Source organism: Cololabis saira, chromosome 10 (genome assembly GCF_033807715.1).
Source record: "Cololabis saira isolate AMF1-May2022 chromosome 10, fColSai1.1, whole genome shotgun sequence".
Lineage (NCBI taxonomy): Eukaryota > Metazoa > Chordata > Actinopteri > Beloniformes > Belonidae > Cololabis > Cololabis saira.
The window spans coordinates 14,813,281-14,837,279 of NC_084596.1; the positions used below are offsets into that span (position 1 = coordinate 14,813,281).

At 39.9% G+C, this 23,999-nt stretch overlaps 1 protein-coding gene across 1 annotated transcript in view; it reads right to left on the reverse strand.

Annotated features, from left to right (window-relative positions):
• The window catches only part of LOC133452458 (microtubule cross-linking factor 1), a 114,329-nt gene that overhangs the window by 26,475 nt on the left and 63,855 nt on the right, over positions 1 to 23,999 (reverse strand). Inside the window, 5 exon segments of the mRNA XM_061731781.1 lie at positions 10,002 to 10,169; positions 12,771 to 12,935; positions 15,355 to 15,579; positions 16,771 to 16,872; positions 20,700 to 20,840. Coding sequence (XP_061587765.1) covers positions 10,002 to 10,169; positions 12,771 to 12,935; positions 15,355 to 15,579; positions 16,771 to 16,872; positions 20,700 to 20,840 — 801 coding nt within the window.

Here is a 23,999-nt window from a genome sequence, read left to right on the forward strand (position 1 = left end):
ATAACTCTGAAGACAAGACCTATGAATCATCATGAGGAGTTTCAGACTGAACGCGTGTAATGGAAACGTTGCTATATCAGCACTGAACATTGCTGTTTCAACGATGAGCTGGAGTTACATTATACAAAATACTGTACATGAAGGATACAGTCTGAAATAACAGAATCAACAATGAAGTTTTGACACTTTTGGATAAAAAAAAAGTTGGGTTCTTCACTAAAAGTCATATAAAGATTATGTCCTATCACTAAGATACAAGCACGGAAAAAGTAGCTTTGACAAAAGAAATTAGGATGGCATCAACACATAAGTTAAGAAAACACCCTCAAATGAACAAATTAACACGTACAATAAGGACCTTCTTACATTTTAGCACCCCTTCAATGAACTATCACTCTGAGGACCATCCTTTTTACAGCCGTTGTTGTGTTTGGTTCTCTCTGAAACTTTTTAATTTGCAGGTTTTACTCAGGTTTTACAGAAGAAGTCTGGCTTTGTCGAAAACACATGAATCTACCACAGATTTTGTGACTGTGATGGCCATATCATGTTTCTGTGTTTCTGACATAACGGGAGGCTCAAATGACGAGGTAAACTTATGTTGTTATTTTTATGTTTTGTAGTTGCTGAGAATGCTTTTTTTCTGGAGAGTTTTTTCATAACTTCGGCTCTCTATGATGTCATAGAGGGCAGAAGTACAAGTATAAGTTTAAGTGTAGTCTTCTGCTAGTTCAACTTCTAATATAGAAGTGAATGTATTAGCTTCTATGCAAAATTTCACTAAGTGGATTTCTTAATGTGTGATTTGTTTCTTATCCTTTATCTTATCTTTTATCTGTTATCTTTTCAGTTCTTCTTCTTCTTCTTCTCAGTTCCATTGAACTGTGTTTTTCTTTTTATGAGCGTAACTCTTCTAGTTCTTGCTCCATAATTCTCTGTATCTCGTCCATCTTCTTCTTCTAGAAGATGGACGAGATACCGAACATATTTAATTTTGGACAAATTATTGCGACTGCTGCTGCCGCAGTTGCGAAAATATTCAACAGAAGACGAAAGCAGCTGGTGACCAATCAAATGACTATTCTAAAGCAAAGCCCTTACGTACGACAGTTATGCATAATCATTAATATATAATGTTATAGCAGAACAACATCGTATTGATGAGGTCAAAAACAGCAAATGCACAAAAACGTTTCCGTTGCATTTTTGAGATAAACTGGATTATCGACACGTCTGAAAGTGTAAAAAGGTTTTTACGATATTTGGCCATTATTTTTTATAGGCGTTTCCATTATAGGTTTTCTTTGCGATATTTAGGTTTTGCACAAATCTTGGGGTGATGGAAACGTGACTACAGGCACCGGGAACTGTTTTATGAACAAAGCCCACGAGACCAAACTAGAAAGTCTCCCTTGTTTCAACGCGAGAACCTGTTGAATTGAAACTGCAAGTGTCGAGGAGATTAAGTAGTGCTGACATCTGACTTTTGCGGGAAAACATAATTGGTATAGAGAGCGTAATTGCTTGTGTGTACTCAGTTAACTCCGCGCATCTGCAAGCCTCCAGGAATTTGACCAATCGAAAAACACTTGAACCAAATACATTTGTTTTTGTAACCCTTGGAAAGTAAAACTGTTTACACATTTTTCTCCGAACCATTTGTCACCCAATTTTACTATTTACATGTGGCATCAGTATTGATCTTCTATTCTAACGCAAAAAGGAGAATATGTGCGTCAGACTTTTCCTTTAACAACCCATAAGCCTGAAACCTGATGCCCTGTCATCAGAATTTTTCCAACCCAGGTGAAGTAAATTATTAAAAGCAAAAAGAACAAGAAACAGAATCACTGATCCTACATTTCTACAAGCAAAGACAACTGGATAATGAGCATCAGAAAAATGAACACCAACTTGTCAGTTGTCAGTTACCGGCAACTTCCAAGCTGCAGAAAAACCGAAGAGGAGCTACTTTCAAAGGCTTTTTTTTTCTTTCTACAGAAGAGAGCTTTGCGATTTTCTGTGAGGCTTTGATCCTACAACATAATGGTACACTCCAGTGCAACACTGCCGAAGCTTTGAGAGGAAGGACTCAAGGCCAGCCTCCAAAACGAGCTTACATAACTCTCATCCGCCAATGTCTGTCTCCTTTTACAAAGCTTTAAAAGCCTCTGATTGGACACCAGAGAGTCCGTCAGGTGCATTAAAAGTTTCCGAGGCGCTGTAAATACACAGAGTTATTCTGCAGCGAGCCAGAGGGCAACTTGTCGCACGAAACTCCAGACATTTATCGGTAAATGAAATATAATTAATATGTTCACAGATTGATATACAGGTGAGAGCAGTTTTAATTTCTTCTCTGCTCTGCTGGGCTGCACGACGATAATGAACACAAAGCATATTTCCAAAGGCTTAATCAGAGCGAAACACAGCAGAGGAAGCAGAAAACCCAACATCATGTTATCAGATGAAACTAAGCACATTAGTTCTCACTGCAGCCCTCGGCGACCTCTGCTCTGCAGAAGGATTGAACCATGTAAGAGCCTCACAGATTAAAAGCATGAGAGTTAAAAAGATAATCTTGCTCCTCTAACTCAAACCTCTTAATTGGTTCCAAAAGCTGCATTTTCCTTTTTATCAGATAAAGCCTAGCAAAGACTCTGCTCTGACATTGCAAGTTTCAAATTTGATCTTCTCACACAGCGGTCAAGAGGGAACATGTTCAGCGTCCTCATCTGATTGTAAGCTTGGTTTTTTTTTCGTTGTGCCACAAGACTTGATTGTCCTCCGAGTCTCAAGGGAGAACGAAATCTCGAGGTTTAATCAGACGCAGGCAGTCCGCCACAGACAATGCGTCTCCCACTGTTCTGATCACGAAACACACTCGTCCAGTCGGCAAGAATTTATTTTGAACTTTATGGTTCATCTCGACCACAGACATACGCCTGCAACGAAACTGACTTAAAGCACCACATAGGAAGTTTTGCCATGTTAAAAAATGAATTTCAGTTTGATTTAAATTACTATTTGATTACTTTCAGGAAGCGTCCTCCAGCTCTCGCGGGCTCCTGTGTACTATTTGCATAAAAAACCCAAACTCATGTGCTGGTCATCTTTTCCGGCTACCACGAATGGCTTTACAGTACTATCACGCACATCTTGATTAAAGGAGCTTGAGGCAGGATTTTTAAAAAAAAATGTGTTTACGTTTTAAGTTTTCTAGTAATAATGTTGGATGAAGCGTTCCAAACCAAAAAGAATGAGCCCTCTAGTGTATCTCTCCGTTGCCTTGAACAGGCTGTGTGCTGCAAAATGTGCTGCAATTCCGGCCCGAATTTCCCGCGCTGTCCTGCGGATGTGACGTCAAATGACGCCGCATGCACGTTCTCCCGTGCCGGCTTCGCTGTTGGCTGCAGTACCCCAACGGCCGTCGTGGCGAAGGTGGCGCTAATGAGTCTCATTTCTTAAAGGAACCTCATGCTCCTTTAAGTTTGAAAAAAGCTTTCACACCAGTACGACTGCACCAGATGTGGTACTGAGACCACCTTGCCAAAGAGGTCTTGGTACAGAAGCTTTAGATACAGCATTTTAAAAGTGACGTTACCTCCAGTCCTGTAGAGGGAGCCTCTGAGCTGAATGTTCCTTTGAGCTGAATTAAATTTGCAGGGTTTAAATAAAATCTCAAATGTACAGACACCAATTCATAATATTCAGGTATAAACTTCCTGAGTGGGATAAAAACCTTAAGCCAAACGGTGGCAAGAAAAACTCTTTAGGTGGGGATTCTAAGTTTTACGGGGAGCTGATGGAGGAAGGCTAATACTGGAGAGACGTGGTCTCTCTCTTTTATTCCTGTCAGCACTTATGCTGCACAATTTTGGATCAGCTGGAGCCTATTCAGAGAATCACTTGGACATCCTGCTAATAATACATTACAGTAATCTAGCCTAGAAGATACAAACGCGTGAATTACTTTTTCCGCATCACTGTAGGAGAGGATGTTCCTTATCTTCTGAAATGGAAGAATTCTGTCTTACAAACCTGATTAATATGCTGTTTAAACAACAAATCCTGATTGAAAGTAATACCGCTTCTCACAGCAGCACTGGAAGCCATCGCAACACCATTTAATCCCTTCCTAAGATGTTTGGGACCAAAAATAATAACCTCTGTTTTATCGGAATTTACAAGCAAAATATTTCCAGACATCCCGTCCTTGATGTCCCTAAGACATGCCTGAAGTTTAGCTAACCATTCTGTTTTATCTGGCTTCATAAAACAAATACAGCTGCGTATCATCAGCGTAGCAATGAAAATTTATGCCGTGATTCTTCATTATACTTCCCAAGGGCTGCATGTAAACTGAACAAGATTGGCCCTATCACTGAACCCTGGGGGACACCGTAGCAGACCCTCATCTGTTCTGAAGAAGCCTCATGTACATGAATAAACTGGAAATTGGTTTATACTTAGCTAAAATGTCTGGGTCAAGAGAGTGTTTTTTAAGTAAAAACAACAGTTTAATTACCGCAACTTTAAAAATCTGTGGTACATATCCTAGGTTTAGGGATAAGTTGATCTGGTCCAGTATTGTCATGCCAATAAGAGTCATTTTTTGAGTAGTCAAGTTGGGATGGGGTCTAACAAACATGTGGATGATTTAGTTCTATTGACGACTGAGGTGAGCTCAGAGAGGTTTACAGGAACAAAGCAGTCTAGAGTCAAGTCAGAGCCTAAGGAAGCCGCTAAAGCTGAAGAAATGCCCACAGCCGATGGGCCTGGTTGATTTTCTCTCTAATTCTGATGATTTTACTGTTAAAGAAGCTCATAAAGTCTTCACTACTGAGAGCTAAAGGAATGCACGACTCAACACAGTTGTGACTCTGTCAGCCTGGCTACAGTGCTGAACAGAAAACGTGGGTTATTATATTCTATCAACGATGATTAATAAGCTGTTGTAGCTTTGCGAAGGGCTTTTTATATACCGGTACTATTGGACTATTTTTACATGTTAAGAGTCTACAGACTTACAAGAGTACCACTTCCTTTCCACTTTACATACCGGTAGTTTTGTTTCAGCCTGCGGATATGTGAATCATACCAAGGAGTTGAGCTCGTATGGTTGGAGACCATCTTTCTCAAAGGAGCAACTGCATCTAAAGCTCTTTAGTGTTACCGACAAGAATAAAAGTCTGCAGAGGTAGAACTGAGGTCACAGCCCTAAACTGCTTCACTATGTTCCACTGTGGTAAGATGAAGCAATGGCCTCCACAAATTTTGCAATGGCTTAATTGGATAAACATCTGCTAAAGTAAAACCAGCTATTTTGCACTTTAACGTCCACAATGTTAAATTCAAACGTATCAAATAGTAGTCAGATAGAAGTGAGGAGTGAGAAGTAAGGCGACACTAACAGATTACAGGATTCTACACCATAGGTGAGGATGAGATCGAGGATATGATTAAAACACTGCATCGTTTTGTTTACTTTTTGTGAAATACCCATCGAGTCTAGAACAAAATTAAAAGCTAACTTAAGATTATTGCTGTCAACATCCATAAAAATGTTAACGTCACCCATTACGATGAATTTGTGTGTACCAGCAGGGAGCCGGTACACTACCACTAACAAAACTGGCTTCTCTGATTTCCAACTTGGGAGTTCTAGAATAAGCGTGAGGCTTTCGAACGTATTATAACCGCATTTACTGTAGGTTTAGATTTTATTTGAAGACTGGAGTTATAGATCGCCGCTACTCCTCCGCCTCGGCACGTGCTTCGGGGAATATGATAATTAAAGTTTTGTAGTGAATGTTACGGACATAATTCACCTTGTTTATTAAAGGGGCTTGAGGCTCCTTTTAAGAAATGAGACTCTCTAGCGCCACCCTTCACCACGACGGCCGTTGGGGGTACTGCAGCCAACAGTGAAGCCGGCACGGGAGAACGGGGAGAACGCACATGCAGCGTCATGTGACGTCACATCCGCAGCCCAGCGCGGGAAATTCGGGACCGAATTGCAGCACATTTTGCAGCACACAGCCTGTTCAAGGCAACGGAGAGATACACTAGAGGGCTCATTCTTTTGGGTTTGGAACGCTTCATCTGACATTATTACTAGAAAACTTAAAATGTATACAGATTTTTTTCATAAATCTTGCCACAATCCGGCCTCAAGCTCCTTTAAGTGTGGTTCTACACACCGTTCATTATAAAATGCAGCATGTTCTCCTTCATGCAACTATGACAGTTCAGGGATGTGGCCCCTTTAAATGTGGTCACGACGTTGAGCTCCATGCGGTTTTAGCTGTTGGACAGCTCCATTATGTAATTCAGTGCTCTGAGGTTGTTCAATAAACAACACACGTTTTTCAAATGGGAAATTGTCTCCGCGTTTTTCTGCAATTTCCACACTGGTGACCCCGACGTTTGTGTGCTGGACGTATCCAGAGACAGTATGATATAATATTGATGTGACTCTGTCTGATCAAACATTTTATATGTGCAGTTTGCCGACTTCGGGTCTGATTCTGAAAAAAATCTGAAACAGCCGTAATAAAACACGACTTGAATGTGAGGTGTAGGAGCAAACAGAACATTAATCGAGGTCTTGTTGCAGTTCAGACCTTGGTTATCCGGGCTGTCAGACAGGTCCTTTGTGTCCAGTCTGATGAAAACCATTAACCATTATATCCACTCCAGCTGCCATAATTCAACTGGGAAAGAGGCAGAAAAGGTAGCCAGACCTCTCCGCGTTTGTGGGGGATGATAATTATTCAGAGGCCTCTGTGGTGGCTGAAATAAAGCAGGGCATTTGTGATGGAAGTCAAAATTACTGGCATGGCAATGGGCTTTGGATACAAAACACAGATGTCCTTTGCAGTTATTGCAAATTACCAAAGTTCCCAGGCAAGAGTAGCCCCGTGTGATTAGCGGCGTTAGAGAGGCAGCAGATCGTAGATAAATTAAACCGCGAAGCCTACACTGAAGTCGTCAAAGTAGCCTGTTGAAGTTTCTGTGTCAGATAAACAAGTAAAGGTGATTCTGGTCTTCTCCCTTGTACCTTTTAGGTTAAACACTATTTACGTTACCCGGAAGTTTTAACCTTAGCCAATAGCTCCTAAGTCTGTTAACTAATTTGTTTAGTCCCACTTCCTGGCTCAGAGTGGAGCCTTTGTTTTCTATGTAGCTGTAGTGTGTTGCAGGTGAATGGTGGCCTGTTCAGGGTTTACCTCTGCAGAGAGCTGAGACAAGCTCCAGGAGACCCCCGTGACCCCGGACAGGAAAAAGTGGATGATGGAAGTATGGACGGATAGATGGTAAAGCCTGCTTAAAAAGCTACTACATGTGGCACGATGACATCATCACATTGAGTTTGCAGTCTGCTTTTTGCCAGTCCATCTGTCGGCGTCTCCTACCGTCTGTACTCACAAACTCCCAGTAATAATCGTTTCATTCACAGTTTTCTGTTGCTGTGAGACGAGTGTATAACTGCAACAGCCCACTCAAACCTCCACAGCAGGTCGAGGCTGCCACTCTGCTTTGATAAAATCCTGCTTTTATAACTGCTGGAACGTCTGCTGAAAACACCGTCTATCTATACAAGTTCAAGTCTGTGCGGTGATTTCTGAAACAATTACAATCATGATAATCATCCTGAATAAAAGTATGAAGTGACAAAACCTCTTCATGTGCAAGCAGCCCAATTAAGCTGAAAGAGCCCGAGCAGAGAGAAAGCTCACAAAGGCGTGCCAGCAGTGATAAAACCCCCTTTTTTTTGTCCTAGAATCCCCAGTTTGTTTGAAAAAATAATAAACGTCTCAGAGAGGGTGGGAAAATGTGTTAAAGGTGCCAAAAGAAACTGCAGGTCCTCTCTTCCACTGTAAAATGTGATAACAATTAAGCACACAGGTTTAATTGAAATCAGTGTAAATAAATGTAAAGCTGGTTGAGCTGTGAAACTGCACCCACTTACGTGGATACAAGACTGCAGAGAAATATTTGTTATATTAAAAATACTTTTGTCATGAGTAACATCCCAAATCAGAAATAAGATGCAATTGTGTGGAAAATTCAAATAAATAGAAGAAGAAACAGTGTTTCTTAAATTTATTTTTATTTTTATTTTTTGGGAGACCGTATCAACTCAAGATGGGTAGTTTTGGCCAACTTCAAATAATTATTTATAGAAATCCACTTTTCCACTTCAGGAAAGCAGAAATAAAAACTTGATTTTATGACAAAAACTCCTCCGCAGGGAAACTTATACTTGTCACATATTTTTTTAAGTGTAAATATTTAGTTTAGTTTAGTTATCTGGTAATCTCTCTCTATATATAATATTGATAACCAAATATTGCTAGTGTTTAAACTACGTTTTTCTGAACTATAATGTGTAATTTACGTCACAGGGGGCTTGGTGTCAGCACTGATTGAGTGTTTGCCAGCTCCACCTTTTTTGCGAGCCTAACATTAGGGAAACAGGCGATGGGGTTTTGCAATCAGCTGGCGAGAGTGGCATGATGCCACGGTTTGATCGCATTCGTATTGCAGAAACAAAGATCTCTAATTCTTACATATCACACATTTTCATCTCAGTATAACTTTACAGATGCCTCAGAACTTGAACTGCTTCCTGCCAGAGTGGCACCGAGCGAAACTGCGTTGGATGCCCCAATCATTTCTTTAATTGTGCGTTACTGATAGTTTGTTGGCCCACAAACTTTGCACTTTTTTTGCAGCAGTGAATTGAAACATTTTTTTTCCTTCAAAGAAAAAAAGGAAGCAGTTTCTGTTTCAGCTGGTGCGCGCTCCGTTCAGATAAACACATATTTCTAATTACCTCTCATGTTTAAAACACAAGCTGTTGAGGTTTCCTCATTTTGGAAAAATAAAATGAGGAAAGAACTACTGAGATTTCCACGAGTGGCAGAGCACGTGTAAATGTTGCTCTGTGAACAGTTTATGGAGTTTAATTTGTTCTGCTCACGCTTCATCAACGAGGCCCTTGTATTTAAATATCTCAGTGATTTTAGTTTAGTTTAGTGACATTAGTTAATGATGTGGAAATCCTCCCCCCATCTCTGCTCCTCAAAGACTCAAAACCCCAGTCCTTACAGGATGCTGCTTTTGAACCACATTTTTACCGTGACCCGTTTGATGTTTTTTGTTTCATTTCCAACAGTTTCTTATTTACCTTCTCATATAATTCTTTAATGCTTTTTTCTGTTTCTGGAATGTCTCACTCTTCTCTGTAAACGCTGTAAACACAACTCCAGCCACACCGTAGCTTTCATGATGTTCAGAGATATTATTTGTGCTATTTTCTGTCTGTGAAAACCTGCTGATGTGTTGTTCAGATAAACCAAAATATTGTTAACAAAAAGCATCGTCTTATTTCGTGTCTTGCAAGCTTTGCCTCTGCTCATATCAGCTGTGTTCTGGAGAAAAAGAAAAAACCCTCCAGGTGAAAATTCTCCCTTGATTTTCTTATTTTTAAACAAGCAAGGTTGCCACACTGTTTACTTAACAGAGAACTGAGTACACGTTTGTCCTCGGTTCCTCACATCGGAAAACATCTCAGATCTGAACATTTCTAAAAAGGAAAAAAAAAAAGGGAGACGTATACTGTTTAAACTTCACTAAATACAGACGCTGAGTCGCGTCCTTTTCCTGTGATTTTATCTGGTGAAGATCTGCACCACAAATATCAGACAATGCTTTAACAGAAGAATTCAATGATGTCAGTCTAATAATTCATCATTATGTTCCCGGCAACTGTCTTTCCCTTTTTAATTTAACAACTGAGGGATGAATAGGACAGTATTTATCAGTTGTGATGTGGATTAAGCACGGTTTTAGGCGGTTTTAGACCAAGAAGTGAGCTGAAGTCACTGGCTAAAGACTGGATTTGTGTTTCACGCTTGGAAGAGGCAACATGTTTACTGTCGTCCTGCTGATTACTGTCCCTGAAAAGGTTGGCGCTGAGGCGCCATCTGTACCTGAGCAACCTGGCACTTCATCTCTGCCCACTTGACCTCCCAGGCAGCCTTGTCATTGGCGTACGACTGCTGAAGTTGGCATCGCCTTCCCTCCTCCTCCCGCAGCTCCTCTCGAAACTCCTCCAGCAGCGTCCGCACGGCCTGCACCACTCGCCGGTTCTCACCAAGCTGTACACAAAAGGCGGCACACAAAAACCGTCAGTAAAAAAGACATTCTCATCAGCAAGGAAACGTTTGCACGTTTGTGTCTTATCCTGACAATGTCAGTGCATTTGTTTCCTTCTGTTTTTTTCAGACATGTCCCTTTCCTGACCCTCCCAATTATAATGTGGAAAAGTAGCTGGGTGTAAAGTACTTAAAGTAACAATTGAAGCTTCAATAAAACCTCTACATTTTTAGATATAAGCCTTCAGGCTGCATGGGCACACTGAGATCCCCTGAAGAGCAGGTAAAAGAACAGCTTGGCTGTGTGAGATGTCTGCTCAGAGAGTATTTTGGCCTCTGGTGGTCCTGCTGCGAGGAGCCCCCGGGTCCTGGCAGAAGCCGGTGAAGCACAAAAGGAGACTGATCACCTCGAGGTGTCTCCACAGGCGCTCCCGGCTCGCCTAGCCTCGGCTAAGAATACAATATGTGCTCAGAGTTTAGACCATTTGCTATTAAAACTCCTTCACAATCCTTCTGGAAATAGAGTTGTGTAAAATCACAAAGATGGTTGCTTTAATATAAATAGAAAATACCAAGAACTTCAGTGGAAGGACAAGAAGTCACGGAGGAAAACATCTTACATGCATAAGTTTTGATTTGAGATGAAAGCAGCTCAGTGCGTCTCCCTGATTTGTGCTTTGACGTCTGAAGACAATGTGAAGGTTACGTTTCATACACCGTCCTGGCGCCCCGAGGAGAATTTCAATAACCTGCTGGTTGAGTCCACAACCACTGCCAGGAAACTATCCCACTACATTATTCATGCTATTTTATATACTTAAGCACTTCAGCAGCTACGAGCAGGAAACCCGCGATAGTCAGGACTCATTCTGCATTAGTTCTTAGCAAATCTTCACACCCGGATGACCCTTTACAGCAGGGGTGTCAAACTCATTTTGCTCTTTCTCGCGGGCCGCACGCTCAAAATAACAAAAACGGTGCAAATTTTTTTTTTTTTACTATTGTTATCTAATCCAATATCAGTTTAGTTACTTTTAAAGGAAATATGCACTTTGTTTACACTGTAATTATGTAAAATATATTTCTTCAGGATCTTTTCTTGAAATTTCTCGTTTTTTTTCAAATTATGTAAGATACTACTAATATCATTTTACAAAGATAAACAGAAACAAGTATGTTTTTTTTAAATTTCGCTTTTTTTATAGGAAATTTAATTAAAAGCAAAATCTTTCTTATTACATCTGAGAGTGTTTCTTTGTGATTTAGAGATTTCTCCAGTACAATTAAGTGTATTTATTTTTTCAAAAATTGGCGCGGATATTTACACCAGTGTGCCGAAAAAGTCAGGACTTCTCTTTTAACTGTTTTACTTTGTCACTTTTTTAGCAGTTATATTTTTCCTGCGAAAATATATAATAGTAGTCAGTTAATAAAAATAAACGACCGTCTACAAAGAAATAAAATCGGCAAATGCATTCTAGAAAACAAAAAAAATGTCAAACTGCTCTCTTTGTGGAATAACGATGGATTTGTAGAAGAAATATATTATCGGATATGCTGCGATTCATGGCAATTATTTATGCCTTCCTTTTTAGTAAATTAACTTTCGTTTTTTTGCGTTGGAAACTTCTCTCGGGCCGCATGAAAATCTCTCTCGGGCCGCATGCGGCCCGCGGGCCGCACATTTAACACCCCTGCTTTACAGCATTAACATAAAATTGTCTCTCCTCTCTGTCTGCAGGACTTGTTCCCCGCTGCGCGCCCGCCGCTCTGCCCGTCGTACTCGTGAGTGTGAATACCCACCGAAGCAGGTATCCATTTCTGCTCGCATATGTCACGTTGACAGGGCCCGCTTTTTCAAAAGTGGCTATCCGTTCACTGTAAAGCAATGTCAGAACCTTGGAAGCATTTTTATGACCGAGTACAGCACTCATGACTCCTGAATAATGCATTTCACCCAAAACGTTTTTTTTGTGCCTGCGTCAAAAGCAGACGGGTAAGGTGGTCCACTGAAAGGAGACCACATGCTACATTTGGACAAAATTAAAAAAAAACAAACAGCGTTCCGTGTCAGAGAGTTTGTGTTGAAAGTTTCAACAAGGAGCATAATTACTGGTTCTTCTAACCAGTTAAACTGGGTCAGAATCTGATTTCTGTGCCAAACCGCTCTACTGACTGCCAATTATTCATCTGTACTTGATGAAAAAGAAAATGAAAATGCTGTGAAGTAATACTACAGGGTCCAAACTAACTCAATACATCGATTTACAAAAAAATTAAAACTTTTTTGTGAATTCCCATTCATTTCTATATTTGATTTGACCTTGTTTCCCTTCTATTTGTCTTCTTTGAGACGATAAAACTGATAAATTTGACATTTACATGTTCAAGCATCACAGTTTTGAGATGTTCTCCAGCCAAAAGTCGTCAAATACTGTGTTTGTAGTTTCATAACTGAGTCAAACAAACACAGACAGACCGGACCGCCGCGCCTCAGGCTGGATGAGCTGTACTGACGGGTAATATATGTCAAGATATTTTATTTTATTTTCTGTGATATTTCATCATTGAGGTTAACTTGAGCAGCGATAAATGTTGGGGTACCTGTCTTTGATGCTGCACGTGTCGATCGGGGGACGGCAGAGGGACGGTGTTGGACCCACCGTCCCCGGTAGTTTGTGGTAAACACAGTCTGTCGTCTCGGTCCGCCTCGCCCTCCACCTGCTCCATCGTCGCTCCGAGCTCCGGGAAGCCCTCCAGCTTCTCAAACTAGGAACAGACATTACAGCCGTGAAAAAGCCGTGCACACTGCTCCGTGTTTCATACCGACACTTGAAGGGAAGGACGCAGACAAAACACAAACAACTATCCACATTCAAACCTTTAGGCAAGTGCACACATGAAGATTTCATCTGCTACTTTTGGCCTAAAACAACGAATATCTGCGAGAGACTTTGACATGCATTTTAATTTTGTTTGGCTTTGCTCCATATTTTTCACTTAAAATTTGAAGGTTGTGCGAACTAATGCACCGACAGGATGACAGACTACTGGAAAGTGTCCAAAAATGTTAAAAGTTTAATTACACCACGCAGCAGTAATGAACCTTTGTCTCCTGTTCTGTTTAAAGTGTAACAGGTGGTGTTTTATTTTATTATTGGTTGTTCTTTTTCATAAATATGTGACTAAAGAGGTTTAACAACAAATGAGACTCTATTAAAGATTCTGTTTTGTAGTGGAGGTCAAGTCAAGGACGTGTGATAAACATCTAGTAAGGTTCGCTCTGTCTCCTCGCTGCTGGACCATCTGTACGCACAAATTCGATTTCATAACTGAGTGAATAAAGGGACGAGTCAAGGTGCACAAATTCAATTGAGCTGAAACTACAAAAGACTCTTGTACTCATCCCAAGATAAAATAAAAGCCTGTGAGGTGAAAAAAAAAGATTTGTATTTTGTTTAGACACTGTCACTGATTGGTATTGTACCACAAAGCCATGGTGTTTGTGTAGTGTAAGCAGAAGAATAAAAAAAGGTGAATCAAAAAGCCTAACAGTAAATGGAGTCGTTCAATCAGCCTAGCAACCAAGCCATCGTCAATCCTGCAGGTGATAAAGTCCTGGTAGGTTATAAATGCTTCAAGGACTCCAAGTCATTGAGGATGAGTTAGTTTGTTCAGATTTTCACCACTTTATTTCTAATGACCAAAGCACAATCTGATAAGCTTTGCGGAGATGAACTGTACAACATATTTGCAACATTCTTATCAGGAGGGCTCATAACTCGGGTGTTCCTTAGATTAAAGCATTAAGGTGGATAGTCAGTGTATCCAGAGCAAAGAAAAGCAGAGCATCTACAGTATCAACACTGCTTATATGGAAAAATATATGCTTGTCTTGGATGATGCAGAGTACAACTACACATTTCCTGTATTATTAATGCTTTTTTTCCACCTGTTATTGTGCACTCCTGCGGTGCATCAAGAGAGCCATTCATGGGAAAATGCTCCATGTAGATGTGAAACTCCTCCTCATAATCGTTTTTCGAAAGTGCTTTTTTGTCCTGTGTGCATTGAAAATGTTCAATCGGTGGGGATGGATTTTGAAGACAACTTGTAAGCTGCGCCAATATCCAATGCTAGCTAGCACATTGTGAATAACAAACAGGTTTTGAAAAGCAAATGTCGGTCAGTTGTTTAGTAAAATGGCAAAATTGTGCCGACTGCAGGTGGAAGCTCTCATAAAAATAGTTTCTCTGCACGGTGTAAGCCACATTAGCATTATTATTATTATAGATTGAGACTTGTGACTTATTAATTATTACATCATTTAATTAATTAGTTAAATTGTGACTATGATATTACAAAATTGGCACAAAAAAAACGATCACAATCCCATAAACAAATTATTTGCAATTGGTCAATTGTATTCGCAAAAACATCTAAAACACGTAGGGCCATTAAGAACTGGACTTAAATGTGTAAAAAAACGGATGATAAATCTGAGTCTGTGGGAGAGATTTTCTGTGATTTTAAACCTGGTTGAAATCACCCAAGAGGACTGGTGTCATGGCCTTATGCTGATTGAACAATAATACCCCGATGGAGATCAAACTGACGACTGTAACAGACTGTGGTGGTGCGTCAGCCAATCACCCTTGTGAACAAATGGCTTCTGCGCTGTGCTAGTATTCGTGGCTACCTATGACAATATGAATAACAGGTTTAAAAAAAAAAAACTTCTTTCAGTTACTTGGGGGCTGAAACTGTATAAACTACTGTTAGTAGAATAGCTTCCCCTCCTTTGCAGCAACAAGTTGGCACTAGCAACGTTAGTATCATGAGCATCAATCCAGCCCATTAGCCAAAAACTGCAGTTCCTTGTGTTGAACACCGGGGGGCATTTTACGTTTTTCTTAAGGATTGACCGAGAGGAGGTGCAAGTGGTTTTAGAGGCATTATTTGCTTCACCTGAACTGAAAATGTTCAACTTTTGCAGAGGATTTCAGAGAAAAATGCTCACTTTCAGTTCTTTAACTATATCACAGCGATAAGATTTTTCATTGCTGACGCTATTTGAGTAATACATGTAATGGAGAAAAGATGGAGGGAACACCCATGTTTATCAAAAGGAAACTTTGTTTCCAGATGATTAATGTACAGGTGTCTTTAAAAAGCCGGTTAGACTCACCTCCGGCTGCAACGTCTTGTCCCCTGAGTCGTCCTTGCGGCCGAGCCTCCAGTGCATAAGAATCCACCTGAGTTTCATGTAGAAGATGATGGTGTTGCGCCTGAACAGGCGCACCTCCTGTTGCAGCATTTGTCTCTCCTGAGTCCAGGGCACCTCGTGAGTCTGAAGGCCCTGAAGCTCCAAACCTTCCCGCTGCGCCTCCAGATGCAAATGCTCATCATCCTGCTTTGACAAAAAAGTCATTTTACAAAATCGATGGTTCATTGATTTCCATTTACTTCAGTTTTTGTGGCCCTGAGGTGCAAAACCCATCAGCTGAAACCCATCAATAAACCAAAAATAAAATGACAACAAAGCAACCACCTTGAAGAGCCACATCTATTCATTTCAGAAACATTATCTCCTGTGAAAGCGGTCTGGCACCGCTACCATTCACAGCCACCTCCACCAGTACAGAGTACCACACCTACTGCAACCAATCAGAGCTTATATGGAAGCAGTTAGTCTTCTTTTATGAATGAATCATATTAACTTGTAGGCCTGTGTTGAAAAAAATCGATTTTCTGATTCTAAATCGATTCTCATATTAATACCTAAAAATAGATTTGTATGTCTTAAGATCGATTTTTTTTTTGATTAAAAACATTTTTTTTTTTTCATCATTACATTTTTGCCTGGTGAACTTTAATCCCAGTAGTTTTGAAAACTCCTGACCTAAATGAACTTTTCTTTAGAGAAAATGCTGGACATTTCAGCTTAAATTTCTAAATGTTATATTAGTTCAATGAAGTTCATATTATCTATATTTACTATAGCTTGTTTGGTTTCTCTGTTATCGGACACGGTTTGTCATGAAATACCTGAGAAATGCCTGGTGCTTCATGGCAAACTGTGTGTCTGGTGACAGAATAAATCAGACAAGCTAAAATAACTTGTTTACTGCTTTAGCTGTTGCAATTTCTTTCTTTTTTTGCACTTTAAATGGATATTGAAATGCCTATTTGAGTTATTTATTTCTTAGTTATTTCACAATAATTATTGTGAAATTATTATTTCGATAGTTATTTTACAGTCATATAATCCAGGCAACATTAACCAATATCGAATTGAATCGGATCGAATCAAATGGTGATAATCGATTCTGAATCTTAAGAATCGGAATCGAATCGATTCTTGAAATTTTAATCGATACCAAGCTCTATTAACTTGGCCAAATCATGTTCAGTTAAACTGCATGTATCAGACTGAAAACAGTGTCGAGTGATCAAAAGTAGAAATCAAGGCTGAAACTTTCGGTGTAATTTCAATGACCTTCAAACTGCAGAGAAGTCAGCAGAGCGACTGAAGCGTGACACTGCTGATTTTATCCTCATGTGCATAATCTGAACGAGTGCAAAGCGCATTGTCATTCTGTACCTGGGGCAGAGTAACGACGGCCTCTCGTTCCTCTGTCGTCGCTCTCATCCTTCGCTCGTGATCCAGACGAAACTGGACATCAGAGGCCGACGTGTCCCGGAGCTGAACCCACAACAGCACAACACACAGTCACTTCACTGGCTTCTTGAATAAGTTAACACACACCGATCCCCTGCTACGCTTCAAGTTATATTTCAAAGTCAAACAGGGGATTTCTGGGTGAAAGTATTCTGTTTGGTTGCATCAGCTTTTGTTGATATCAACTGGAGAAGGGCTGAAGTAAAAAACCAATGTCTAAGCTGCACATATCAGCCAGAACAAACTAAATACTGTCATCTTTTAATACGAGTCTATTAGGGCAAGAAAGGGCGAGAGCTATTAGAGAAACAAATTTCTATCTTCACAATAAATTTGTCTTAATTAGTTTCAGAAATCAAATACGGCTGTGACAACAGGAACTTGTCAGGTTTGCTTAAGTATGATGAGAAAATGCTTAAAAGGAAATGAAATGCTCATGTTTATGGCTTTGAATGTGATGATTCATTTTCAGCCTTAAACTCATTTTTACCAAACATCAGAGTGTCTCTCCTTTTGAAAAATACCCCAATGTTTTTTGGAACTGCAGCAGTTTTATAATTGGAGGTCCACAGCACTTTTCAGCAGTAAGTTGAGCTGTTCAGTGTCGGCTGACCCGGGATCACCTCCCTGTCAGCACAATGTCAAATGCAAATCACACATGCCAAAAAAACGCAGCCCTAATCCTGCGATATCCAAGCTGCTTTCCCATTCATTAATTTTACCTCGTAGGTTTGCAGTGCAGCACGAAGCACGCGGATAAAAAGATATCCATACAAATGTGCTATAACTGCGACTGATGCAGTTATGTGTCACATCACTGATGCCAGTATCGCCGTTACATAACAACCAGCGATTTCTCTATAAGCTCCAGCATAAGGCAGCAAATCTGAACTGCAGTGTCCTCCGACTACGCTTTTATTAATTAAAAGATCTGAGATCCGCACCGGCAGCAGTCACCTATTTCATTTCACTGTTGTAGCGTGTGTCTGTCCTCTGCCTGCACTTTTACATACGTTAAATCTGCTGTGTTGAATCAGGAAAGTGTATCTGTAGGTGATGGAGTGATGCCAGAGGACGTCACCTCAGGGTGCTCCGTGAGCAGATTTACCTCTGCTACTCTGACTGAGCCCCAAAGCCTCGCTGTCATGTGAAGATAATCAGTCTTAGTCGGTCAAATGGGGCATAAAAAGACCCACAACATTTAAAACGCAATAGAAGAATGGAAAACCAAAACAAAACGGGATCAAATTAAACGAACATCAGAGGCTGTGGGCGTGGGTTTTAGTGTAAAAGTAGAGAGAGAGTGAATGACGTTAAAACTGCTCATCACACGGTGGAGGTGGCCGGAGCGTCATTAAAGATGCTGGACCAAGTGGTCTTGCTTTGTTACTATACTAGTAGTATCTCCTGTGGAAGAAGTTTCATCTTTTAACAGGATCTCTGAGCTTCTGAACATTGCAGACTGTTAGTAATTACAATTGGGAAAATCTTGAAACTTCTTCAAGCAAGTGAGGTAATATAGCCAGTGTCCACTGTCAAAAACAATGGACGAAGCATTCGGTCACATGACCTATTAGTTTCTGAAGTGCGGTTTTGAAGTCCATTTTTCTCCAATTTTATGTTGCTTGGGAACAGTGGCGTCAATTCAGTGGAAGCTAAGGTATGGCAAGGTTACGAGTCACAGAACTTAACTAGAGTATCAATCAACACGTCCAGCAAATACTCATCACAGAATTCTGCTATGGAGCTGATCTGTGTGGTCAAGAAAATTGGAACTTTTTCAAATGCAGTCTCGCTCACTGCTAAAACTCAAAATCTTACCAGCGATATTTGTCTTATTTCTAGTTAAAATGTCTCATTTTTAGTCAAAAAATCTCATTACACTTAAAACGAGAGTCATCACCAGAAAAATTACTTGTTATTTGACCATTTTCACCTGTTTCAAGTAAATTTTCACTTGAAATAAGTAGAAAAATCTGCCAGTGGGACAAGATTTATCTTCTCATTACAAGCAAAAAAATCTTGTTCCACTGGCAGATTTTTCCACTTATTTTAAGTGAAAATCTACTTGAAACAGGTGAAAATGGTTGTTTTTGAGTCTTGTCTTAAATGTAATTAGATTTTTTTTGACTAAAAATTAGACATTTTAACTAGAAATAAGACGAATATTCTTGTTAAGATTTTGAGTTTTTGCAGTGTATAATAACTAGTGAAATCGATCATGTTGTTCTGATTTGCATTTGTAGTTATTCTATATGTATTAACTAATAGAATAATCAATACAAATAGACACAGAGTAATTCCATAAATGTATTTAAAAAACAAACATTTACATTTTCCCTTGAAGCCAAGGTGTGGCGGCTGCCATACCTTGCCATACCCAATTGACGCCCCTGCTTGGGAAGCCTATGGGAACACGCCCACTATATATCAATCAAAGTTCGATTTGGCTGCCAGCTCCTTCAGTTGATCCCCGCCGAAACATCTCCAGAGCTGCCACTAGAATAACAGCTGAATAAACTGTTCCACATGTCGACTTGTTGGTGATATAAAAAGATTACTGTCACATTTAGATGACGATGAGTTTGTACAATTGGCTGGTTGCTTCACTAAGCATGGTAGCATGACAATTACAGATAAGAAAGTGATAGTGACTAGTCGTTGGCTGAGCCAACTGTCAATTAATCATATTATAAATAAATGTATTGCTTTATATAAACCTATGGAGCCAAATCAAGGCCAAAAGTTTTGCTAATTTGAAAATAAAATTTGAACCTGAAAATTCTTTTTTACAGTTTAAATTTTTTTTTTTCAGTTCAAAATTTGAAGCTGAAAAAAAAAAGATCTGAAACTGAAAAAAAAAGAAGTGAAACTGAAAAAAAAAGATGTGAAACTGAAAAAAAAGATCTGAGATTGAAAAAAAAAATTTGAAAGTGAAATAAAAAGTTCTGAAACTGAAAGAAAGATCTGAAACTGTAAAAAAGAATTTTCAGGTTCAAATTTTATTTTCAAATTAGCCAAACTTTTGACCTTGATTTGGTTTGTCTGCACGCTTTTGCAGCCAGCCTCTAGAGGCGAGTTGAGGAAATGCAACAGATCTTAGTTTCGCATGAGCATAAACCGGGAAGTTTGAGTGCACACTTGTACACAACGAAACAGGGAAAGCAATGCTTCTGCACGCAAAATGGTTGGTATGGAGACACAACCTAATCCAGATGTGATAGTTTGTTTATCAGAGTCAGAATTCAGTCCAATGACCCCTGGTTTCTTTTCATATTAATGTGGAGAATCTGACTTCAGGATTTCTGGTTCCAGGTTCAGCTGGTGAATAGTTGCATTGAGAACAAAAGATGCAGATTTTTTATTTTCTTTTGCAGAAAATGCGCACAGAAGAGGATGTCGTGTTAGACAGACTTGTACATCTCCTTAGTTAAAAAATCTTTTCGCTGAAGCTGAGAAGTTAAAGGAAAACAGAGTTCCACACATTACATTTTATACATTTCATTTGACACCCCGAGAGTGGGGAAGGGAGCCGGTTTCAGGAGTGAAAATGTTACATCACTGTTTATTGGTGCCCTTTGTCTCAGTGCCATAGATTGATCCAGCTGGCTGATAAGTACATTAGTCTTGGAGCTGTTCTCTGAAATGTCCGTTGACCCTGCAGGGCTGCATTTGACAGCTGCTCACCCCGAGAGGCACAAACTTATTACACTTCTCTAAACAACATTGAAGGAGCAATTAAAATGAAACTAGCACCCATATCACAACATGTCCAGATTTATACTTCAGACCTGGCAGAAGGCTTGTTCTTGAGGTGGAAGGGGGAAATGGAGGAGGGAGGAGGCACTGACCTCTATTCTTAAAGCCAGGGGCCTGTGGTACCTAGTGAGTCCCGCGGCTCCCCTGCCCTGGGCCCCAACCTGGCTCTGGCTCTGGGGCTCCATGCCTCGCTCCTGTCCTAGACGCCACTCCAGCTCATCCCTCTGAACGGACTGTGAGTGACGTGGGGGGGGAGGGAGAGGAGGGGTGAGGGGGTGGCGGGGTGAGGAAGTGGGGGATAGGGGGTGGACAACAGGTGAAGAGTACAGGGGTGCAGGTGGTGGTGGTGGTGGTGAGAAGAGGGTGGGAGGGGAAGGGGACATGTGTGAGGTGGATCGTGGACAAAACAGACAGAAGACAATAAATGGGGTGAGGAGAAAAAGAAAGAAAGAAAGAAAGCGGGCGAAGGGGAGGAAGAAAAAGTCTAACGAAAAAAAGATACAAGCAAAGAAATTGAAGCAGGGGAGGGGGGTGAAAGTCAACTAACAGACTACAAAGCGTGGAGGAGAACAAACGGGCTAGAGTACGAAGAAGAGCGCAAAGAGAAAGACCAACTTAAAGATGACGCCGTATGAGAGGGATGAGAAAAGAACGAGAATAAGGATGAACAAAATCATGGGCTGAAACATCTGGCGGGAACACAAAGAGGAACAAAGAGAGGGAACCGGGGGGAAAAGAATGCAAAACACTTGTTATGAAGCGCATGCAATGAGGGATACATGAGTCCAAACCAACAGCTGAGAGATACCACGGCAAACAGCAGAGCGAGAGCTTGTCGACATGCCCACACACAGTCGCGTGCGTCGTAGCAGCGGAAAACTACGCACACTTGCATCTCGGGCCTGGATGTTGCACATGTTGGTGCACATGTTGTTTTTTTTTAGACAGTACAACATTAAATAAAGGTAAAGTAAAAGCCTCAGTCCAGGTTGCTTCTATCATAACGAGCTAACAAGCTAAATTCAGCTATCGTTGAAAACTGTAAGTATTCACTTCAGAGGAAAAGTTTGTTTTTGTTTTTTGATAAATCTGACTTCCACATCCTGTAATAATGGCTTAATATTCCAGTTTCATCTCAGTTTCATTAAGAGTTTTGAATATTAGCAGGTTTACTAGGAGAGCACATATTTGTTTTTAGTGCTACAATATACAAAAAGGTTTTTTTGATCATCCTGAGAGAATATTAAAAGATAATTAATATAAAATGTGGTGCCTTGATGAATTATTCTTTTGTGCAATTATGAGAAAATAAGATAACTTGTTTTATAACTGCAGAATATTATCTTTTATAATATTTTCTTAATTTAACTTTGCATTTTAATTGTTCTGCTCTTAACATGATCACATGTTTAATATATTTAAACATGTGATAATTTGAACGCTCATCGTGTGACAGGTGACAGGTCTGTCACTGCGCCGCACAGAGACAAACGGGACAAACAGGACAAATAAACCACGCACACTCGCGGCGACAGCTGATCCACAACCACCCTCACAGGAAGAAGCCTGAATACTTGGAGGAAACTTATGAAGGGGGAACCGTGTTGCTGTGAAACACCGACATGTGAATCAGACTACAGTTAATTGTTGACCTCTAAAGTTTTAAGTGGATCAGCACCGCTCAAACTTAAGATATGTTGAAATTACTGAAGGATATATTTTTGACACACACATAGATACTGGACTTTACTATTTCTATTTCATTGTTCTATTACTGCGTTTTATTCTGCCACTCTGCTTTAAATTTATGATTTTTGTTTGACTGCAAAGCACTTTAATCAACTTTGTTAAATAAATAAATAAATTTGATGACTGACTTTGACGTATGGCATCAATATTGCAATAAATATTGCAACTGTGTCAATATACATCAAAAAAGTCTGATTTTACTTTGAAATTACAATGAATCGAATTCCATAATGATGCAATTTAAATCCTGTAAATTGAACTATCTTATTACAAGCTTTTAAACTAAATACATTTTCAGCACTGTAGTGGCGAGTTGAGGGAAACCAAACCACGAAAAACCAATTTCCAAAGATGTGATCTCTCTCCCCTCTGAGCACGTTTCTTATTAAATGGGATTATGAAGCTATTAATATGAGCTGTAGAAGTCACAATCATCCATGCTTTAGATAACAGTTTTGTAGATCAAATAAATAAATAAATAAGAGGAAATGAACCATTCCTCTTCCTCTTGTGAATGCATGTCTCCAGATACATGCATCTTAACTTAACACTAAATCCTTGCTGCTGCAGGGATCTCTTTTCTTTGTTTTCTCCATCTATGACATGCGATACCTCCAGTTCATGACACTTCTCCAAGGCTTTACTTCTTTGAACAAGAGTGAGCTGTTAATGCAGCCGTTAGCTGTGACTAAACCACCCAGCTTCACCCAGACTTTAACCAGCGAGTCCTACAAGCAGAGGAGCAAAGCAGAAACAAGTCATTGGATAGAATGAGCATGGAAGCAGATTCAGACTATCATCGCCACAAAGCAGGCTGGGTTTCTTCAACAGCTGAATTTATTCCATACGGCCGTCTGGGTGATTAGAAACAAGACACGAGATGTCTGTCGGATCATGCAAGACAGAAAATAAACCTGCTTCGGGAAGTGTACGCTGCATTTTGACACGTTGACTTTCACTAAGCTGCAATAACACAAGGACAGAAAGCAGGATGCCGGCCAGCAAGGTTCTTCCACAGGCAGCTCACGCATCACAATGCAATGCTGTTTCACACTCTTTGTTGAACAGTTTTGTTTTTTCCCATTACATTTTTATGACTTGTCACCTTGGAAACCCCATGGAGTAGTCCGTCCCTCTGTGTGTGTGTGTGTGTGTGTGTGTGTGTGTGTGTGTGTGTGTGTGTGTGTGTGTGTGTGTGTGTGTGTGTGTGTTAGGCCTGTGTTGAAAAAATCGATTTCCCAATTCTAAATCGATTCTCATATTAATTCCTAAAAATCGATTCATATGTCTAAAGATCGATTTTTTTTTTTTTTTTTTTTTTTTCTTTTATTTATTTATTTATGTATTTTTTTTTTCATCTTTACATTACAACTTTGGTTATTTTTTGGTTTATCCCCAAAAAAGGAATGTTTTATTTGGACACGAGAATAACTGGTGCAATGTTTTTGCCTTTAAATATGTTTAAAGGTATGAAAACATTAAAGTGTTAGGTTATAATTGCATAAATTGTCTATATTTCATTACTTTATATACTGTCTTGGGGTTACATTTGCAAAAAATGCTAAAAACCAAATGCTCAAAAATTAAAAACCAAAATAGACCGAAAATGGAACAAATAAAAACGGAATGTGGGAAAAAATGAA